Source organism: Rhea americana, unplaced genomic scaffold (assembly GCF_003343005.1).
Source record: "Rhea americana isolate MKP2758 unplaced genomic scaffold, rheAme1 scaffold_75, whole genome shotgun sequence".
NCBI classification, from domain to species: Eukaryota; Metazoa; Chordata; class Aves; order Rheiformes; family Rheidae; genus Rhea; species Rhea americana.
This window is the reverse complement of record NW_028186923.1, coordinates 2,969,115-2,976,592: the sequence shown is the minus strand read 5'-3', so window position 1 is coordinate 2,976,592 and position 7,478 is coordinate 2,969,115. Positions and strand designations below refer to the sequence as shown.

Here is a 7,478-nt window from a genome sequence, read left to right as displayed (position 1 = left end):
GGCGGCTCGGGCGGCGCCGCCGGCTCGGGACGTTTCTGAGGCAGCTGCGAGCGATCGTAACGCGCTGCCGTGGCGCAGGACGTGCCGGTGTCTCCGGGGAGGCAGGCAGCGGCTCCGCAGGTGGAAGCGGAAACTCGCCCCAGACACCTGCTGGTCGTTGGTACTCTGTGGGGCTGGTCTGCTGTTTCGAAATAGTCTGGAATAAGGACGGGAACACATGCTGAAAGACACTCAGTGAAACTTCAGCCTTTCTGGGAGAATGGGAGAAACCGCTTATTTTACGTGTTTTCAGAGTTGCTGCTTGCAGTCTTCAGKACTGTTTTTTATTTCAGTAAGAAATAGTGTTTTACAGTTCCAGTCAGTACAGATGAAAATGAAATGATATGCCAAAGCAGTGCTCCATTCAGAGCCCCAGTGCACTGCATCAGCCGTGGGAACATCTTCTAACGCTTTTTTTTTYMWYYTTTTTTTTTAATGCCATGATTACGATGTGGTTCACAGCCTCAGCCTCTGTACTTTTTTAAATCCATTTCACGTATGTACTGTTCAATTCCCATGAATAATTGATCAAGAGTATACCCCAGTCACCTCTGAATTACACAACCTTTTTCTTTTTTTTTTTTAATAAAATACTTTACAATAGATTTACCTACTTTGGAATTTAAGATACAGCATGATTCTATTCCACTTCTGGCCAACGTTACTATGGCACATTGGGATTGCTGCATAACACTAAAATATTGCTTCTTAGTAGAGGGCTGGTATTTGCAAGAGCCATAGGAATTAAGAAAGACAATGACTATTTTCCACTGTTTTTCATTATTTTTTTTAACCARTCTTTGTATCTAGAACAGGATAGAGTTGAGTTTTGAGATACTACCACTGTATACACATACAGAGCAAGTTATGAAAGAGAGTGCTTAGCTTGGAAATTCAAAATTTATTTACAAGTTTTCACTAAAAAAGAAACAACAGAAAACCCTCCTCCTGGATATACTCTACTCTCTAAAATACTACAGCTGAAGACCATTAAAATCATTCACACATTTTACAGACTTGTATACAATCATGTGTGCTTTAGTTGTCCAGGTATCAGAAGAGATGAGCAACTAAGCTGTTTTAAAACAATGTAACTGACAGGTTTCTCYAGCCCTTCCCACTTTTAAAAATAAGCAAAAGCAATTTAAGTCACACTCTAACAGAAATAGAAAAGACATTTCAAGTTTAACTTTTCTAAATAGGTACATGAGGATTTTTTTTTTTTTTGCATTCAAAGTTGCTATATAACATTGGACCTGACCCAGCCAGCCACCTTCACTGAAACAAGCTCGGTATCAAAGTATTTAGCAGTTCTCTCTGAGAAAGAACTGTAAGATCATACCCATAGGATCAATTTCAGAAACTCCTTACTTTAACTAAGGAAGACTGAAAAGCAGGATGGATGTTGCAAATTTGTTGTTTAGAAAAAGAATGGCATTTGAAAAGGGTGCAATATTACCCCAAAAGCTCAGAATACAAATGGTTCCCCACTTCTAACACACAAAGTGCTACACAAAAGTTCAGCACAGCTCAAAAAAGTAATAATAATCCTTGAAAGAACAGTAACAAATACTAGTTACTAAGATCACTTGCTAGTCTAAATTAACACTGAGTTGCCACCGTTTAGGTATGGCTCTGAGATTTGCATAGCTGTTGCACCTATTTTCAACCTACTTTGCCATTAGCATCAAACATCATTGATCTGAGAGAGCTATCAAACACCAAGAAAAAAAATCCTGGACTCAACCTAGCCACGAAAATTCCACTTATAAACTGAAACATTTTTTTCCCCAACTAACTTTAGCCTCCTCAAAATCACAATGGTATTTTCAATAGTTTATAATATTTCTAGAGCCAAATTCATGCTCTATTAAATAGTACCATGATAGTAACTACGAAATAATAAACACTGGATTTTTTTTAGTTTAAAAACAAATCAGGAGTRTACTGAAGGAAATCCATCCCTGAGTGACAAGACAATTAAAAACCACATCCYATTGACAATCATTGCAGCATGTTACCACATACACTGTAACGGTCAGTGCTATTAACAGGCAGCAGTAGAACTTGTTGGAGTCCAATATATTTACAGCATTGTTGCACTGATCCCATTCTTTTGTTTAATGAAACTGCAAGCGAACATTAGATAATAAGATAAATAGAAACAGTGTCTTTATTATTATAAGTTGAGTGTCAAATTGACAGCTAAACCATGTTGGATCCCAGAAAACTCAAAGCAGTGATGGTTGGCAACTTTGCTCTTTGGATGTCCAAAAGCTTTTGCAACAGATCATCTTCAGCCAAACAACAGGAGCAGCACAATTGTAACGGAGTTCACTGCTATTAATGGCACTGTAGAGAAAAAACAGAGGAATTGTGATTTTTTTTTTTTAACATATCCCGGAGAGACAGAATTTCATCTTATGTTGAGAGACTACCTTTTAAGAAGTAAATTGTTTTTTTTAAAACAATACAATTAATTTACCTGTGCAATTTAGAATTAGTGGAAGGAGCCATGATCAAAGTTTTAGATACSAAAAATTAATGAGAAGCTAAGTGTGAATACTCTTACGGCCGTCCAAGTTTTACAAGGCCGATGTGTTGGCCCCTTTCTCCAAAGGGAACTCAAATGTCTCAGAATTTGTTTCTTCTTTAGCTTCTACGGAGATTTACAAGAAGAATATCAGTTTTTATTCTTTGCTGCACAGGAGAAAAGGCAGGGTTTGTTCCTATTTGAAGGCTGTTTGTCAGTGCATGTAAAATATTTTTTTTGTGTGCTTTACAGTGAWTGACTATTGGTAACTTTCAAATTAAGAGCCCTCATTTTTATTTCCATACTTTGAGGCATGCAAGCCAGGCTTACGGTTAAGAGTCCTAAGAATTACGTTCTTCTCACAGGATACTTCAATTCACATAAAAACAAATTCAGCCAAGGTGGAGCTCGCTGCACGCACTGCTTCATAGCCAGGATTCCCCACCAGCTCCCAAACTCCAAGAAGGGGCAAGAYGCTACAACAGCACCACAAGTCCCAGCCACGGTCCCCATCTGCCCTGCTTGGAAAGCAGAGACTTTATCCAACCTACGGCACGAGGGCTGCGCGCTGTGACCTGCGCCTTCCTCTGTGGAGCCCACGCAAGAAGGAAGGAAGGAACCAGAAGGAAGGACAGACCGAAAAGGGCAAGTAAAAATGGCAGCTGGTTGATAGGAGAAAGACGCAAATCCTGAGACTATTTCCTTAAAGTGCAGGAACAAAACTTTACAGCCGACGCACGTTTAACGAAGCGTTATCTTCACCTTACCTCTCATAACGGTTCGTACAGATCGAATCAGGTTCATTAGCTGCGCTTTAATTCCTGGTTCTTCTCCAAATCCTCCGATCCCTTGATCGCTTCCCCAGCCAACTGTGTCGCACAAAGACAGTCAGATGTGGTAAAAAAAAAAAAAACCCATCACCCGTCGAGCAAGCGCTATTAGCGATATTAACCAGTGATCTATCGTGAAGAGGGCAAGCTTATCGCTAGCATCAGAAAGACAAATTACAACCTTTATTTCCAGACCACATTACTATTAGTCTCTGCATGTCAGAGAACCATAGGAGGTTATTTGGAATTAAAATAAATTAACAAAAGGCCAAAACAAATCCTACGCCCGTTTACAGGCCCTTACCAGAGGATACAATAGCAAGTAATTGTTGGATAGAAATAGCGACATTTCAGCACGTGTCAGAAGCCAACTACGTGCCAGAAAACGGTCAGAACCAACTCCAGCACGGAATTACGCTTTTTTCTTAATTCCAAACGATGCAAAACCGCACGTTTCCAGCCAAACGACTCGGAAAGGTCTCAGAGGGCGGCGGGGGGGCGGGAGCTTTGCCGGGAGCTCCGGGCGGGCCCGCGCTGAGGCGCAGCGGGAGGCGCAGCGGSAGCGCTCCCGGCCAGGCCGGGCGCCGGCACGGCGAGGCGGAAGGGGCGAGCGGGGCCGGGAAGGGCCGGCCGGGAGCCGCCGGCCCGGCGGGGCCGCACGGGCGAGAGGGAAGCTGCCGGCGGCAGCGGGCGGGGGGCCGCTGCTCAGGGCCCGCGCTGCGCGGCGCTGGTAAAACCGCGGAGAGACACGGCAGTACGACGAAGGGGGCGGCGGGGSMGSSGGGGCAGCGGCCCCACCGGCGGCACAAGCTCAACCCGAGAAGGCCGGAGGGCAGCGGGACGCGCTGCCGGCTCCCGCGCTGCCGCCCTTAAGGACCCTGAAGGCGGCCCCGGCCCGGCCCCGCTCACCGTGGCGGAGGAAGCGCTCCTCGTGCAGCACGGCGATGGCGTTGACGAAGAGCAGCGCGGCCTGCAGCAGCGAGTACAGCGTGAACGCCATGGCCGCCGCCGCCGCGGCCCCCGCGCTGCGCTGCGCTGCGCTGCGCCGCCGCCGGGGCGGGACCGCGCGCCCGAGCGGGACGTGGCGGGGCGGGGCCGGCGCGGGGCGGGGCCATCGGGGGGGCGGGGCCGGCGCGGGGCGGGGCCATCGGGGGCGGGTCATCGAGGGGCGGGGCCATCGAGGGGCGGGGTCATTGAGGGGCGGGGCCGAAGCGGGGGGCGGGGCCGGGCCGCCCCACCCCTCCCCCCCCCCCGAGATGGGGGGAGCCCCGGGTGTGGGGCAGGGGCCGAGCCGTATATTGGAGCCTGGGTGACGACTCGAGGGCAATACCGAATGAATACATAAAAAATAAAAATAAATAATTAGAAAAAGAGAAACGTGTGTTATTTTCCCACCCGCCGGTCCTGATGGCACTCGGGTTCGTGAGCCGGTCGCGTAGTGCAGATCCTGTCAGCTGCCGCCAGCGGGAATTTCGGGAGGCCGAAACGCGCCCTGTTAYACGCTTAAATTCGACTGGCCCGTCTGCGTTCATTACCTAGTCTTGGCAGAATCGTTAAAAACACCGAACACTTCACATGTGGCGATCTTACGGTGTTATTTTGAATTTAATTTTATGGACACTATCACTCGATTTGGTTTCCCCCTACTTGTTCTTTTCAGGATGCGTTGATYTAAATCTTTGTGCTAACAGGAAATCGGCTCGGATCCTAATTGTTGTTCATCCAAAATGTAATGACGGCAGAAGTCAAGATTCGTGACAGAAACCAGAGTAAAACAATTACATTTKATATTGTATTGATCAGGGCCTGTGGGAACTTGTGCAGTCAAATAACAAAAATAATAATAACTGGAGCTCAGGGATACCGTATCGTTATTGACGCACAAATATATGGGTTTTTTTCACTTGCATCTTCGGGTCCGATTAGCGGAGAGGTTTTGATTTGCATCATCACTCTGATTTTATTTCTCAGTGACCGTACAATATGCAAACCCCCCAGCTCTGGATGGCCGAGAACTTTTATTACTCCATCAGGGTGCAACGATTTGCATGCAGATGTGTCTTCAGTAGAGTTGATGATACCGTTTTAAGCGCCGCTGTTAAATTACATATTCACTGATGAACTGAAAACAAGAGAAAGCACCAGATATCAGAGCCGAAGCATATTTTATGTTACTAACTTTCCCCTGAGAATCACTGATATTAAATAAGGAAGATAGAACAGAGATCAAACATCAAAACTTGTTTATCAAATATATTTATCATTTAAGACCAGGATGAATATATTCTCMATTCAGAGAAGCAAGTAAAACATCTATTTTACTTCCAGTGAAATCAATGTTATTTAAAYATATGCTGGAGTGTTTTGTTACATCAAAGCTCAAAATATTTCCAAATTTTGGCTCTGATTCTGCCAACACTTACGTGTATGCTTTACTTCACGTGTGTCAACAGTCACTGGGAATACTCGAGTGTACGGACATCTGCGAAGACACACTTGCAGGCTCAGAGCTTCCAGCATAAYTTATTTATCTGTCATCTAGGCTTTAAACTTTGGCACAGCTGCAAACCTTATAAAAAACTAGCAGTTAAACATTTTAAAATGGGGCCATTTCTAGTTCCCAAATACCTCCAGAGTTCTTTTCCCGTGTGTCTATAAATAACAAAAATGGCTGATCTTGACCCCAAATAAATATCAAGACACCAAAACCAAGCATTTCTAATAACCACTGTTATCAAGCAGCATTTCCTGGGCTACCTTCTTGCAGTATCCAAACTATAAATAAATACTAACCTCAATGTTTAGAATTATGGCAATGAAAAAACAAGGCTTTTAAAATAAGTATACAAGTTATGGCTTAATATTTTTACCCATAATTAAGATGTATTTCCAAACAGCAGCTGCTATAAAGCTTACATAAACTTGACATGATTTTCCCCTTTCTAAGATCCCTCATGGCAACTTAAAAACCACATRAGCCTTATCTCTGAATCATCGTGTTACATGGTCGAAGGCAAAACCAGACAAAGTTGCTTGCATTAAAAGGAAAGCATTTGTTTTTCTTTATTGGAGTGTTATATTTCATTGCAGTAAACTCCTGTGGTGTCATCTGCAGAGCACAGTCAATCACTGTAAAAGAGAGCTTTAAACCATTTTACAGGCGCCAAAGGATTACTCTTTAGGTGGGCGACACACTGTGAAGACCTTGGCATTTTTTACTCTTTTATATTTTTCCTCCTTGGTTATTCTTCAGTGTTGCACAGGGCATAGCTCTTTGGGCCCGGCCTTCCTTTTTTTCCACCACAGTTTACAAGACTCAAGCTTGTTGCATGCAACTGTTTTCAGAATTACGTTAGATTATTCCCAGTGAGTAAATACCAAGCCACTAAATACAAAGCAAGTCTTCTCATCCCTTAAATCCTTAGCCTCGCATGCCATCATCTTCTGAGTTTTTTTTGTGAAATAGTTTTGATGATTTCCTACTGTAGATATTTTATGTACAGTAAATATATTTTTGAGTGATAACTTGAGGAAAGGTGTGAAATTGGGCCATGCAATCCAAAGGTAAAAGTGATGAAATGTTATTTTGGCTGTACCTACTCGTACCTTGATTTGATTTCTGTAGTAGCTAATGGAAAAATTCATTAAAAAAGAAAAAAAAAACTACACCTTATATGGACTATACGGAACAGGGTACTGAATCAAGGTGCTGGCTGAAGCTTTACACTCGTCTTCTCTGATATACGTACAGAGCTCTATCAGGAGTTASTTCAAAAATTCAACAAGTTCTGTACATCTGAGAAGAACACGGTTCTGTGGTTCAGGTATATGCTATGAAGAAATCCCTTTGCTGCATTTCACAGGTAAACCGAAGTCTTTTTTCTTCTTGGTCATCACACCTATTGCGCTACCACACTGCTGCAAAGGACGATGACGTCTACTGCGCGTGTAACTGCTCTACGGCAGCACAAATCGGATGCTTTAACGGCCAGTTGGTTTTCACCACCAAACRTGGGAATGTGATAGGACTTCTTCCATCTGCGTGAATTAGTATCTGGTTCTTCCCCTTCATCAGC

General features: G+C 44.1%; 1 protein-coding gene across 1 annotated transcript; it reads right to left on the bottom strand.

The window, feature by feature from the left end:
- Positions 1-1,438: 1,438 nt before the first annotated feature.
- Positions 1,439-4,473, bottom strand: IER3IP1 (immediate early response 3 interacting protein 1). The gene is made up of 3 exons (XM_085322166.1): positions 4,312-4,473; positions 3,340-3,441; positions 1,439-2,391 (listed from the first exon to the last, which is right to left on the bottom strand). The coding sequence occupies exons 1-3, from the start codon at positions 4,400-4,402 to the stop codon at positions 2,336-2,338; spliced, it is 249 nt and encodes an 82-aa protein (XP_085178292.1). The 5' UTR covers positions 4,403-4,473; the 3' UTR covers positions 1,439-2,335.
- Positions 4,474-7,478: the final 3,005 nt, after the last annotated feature.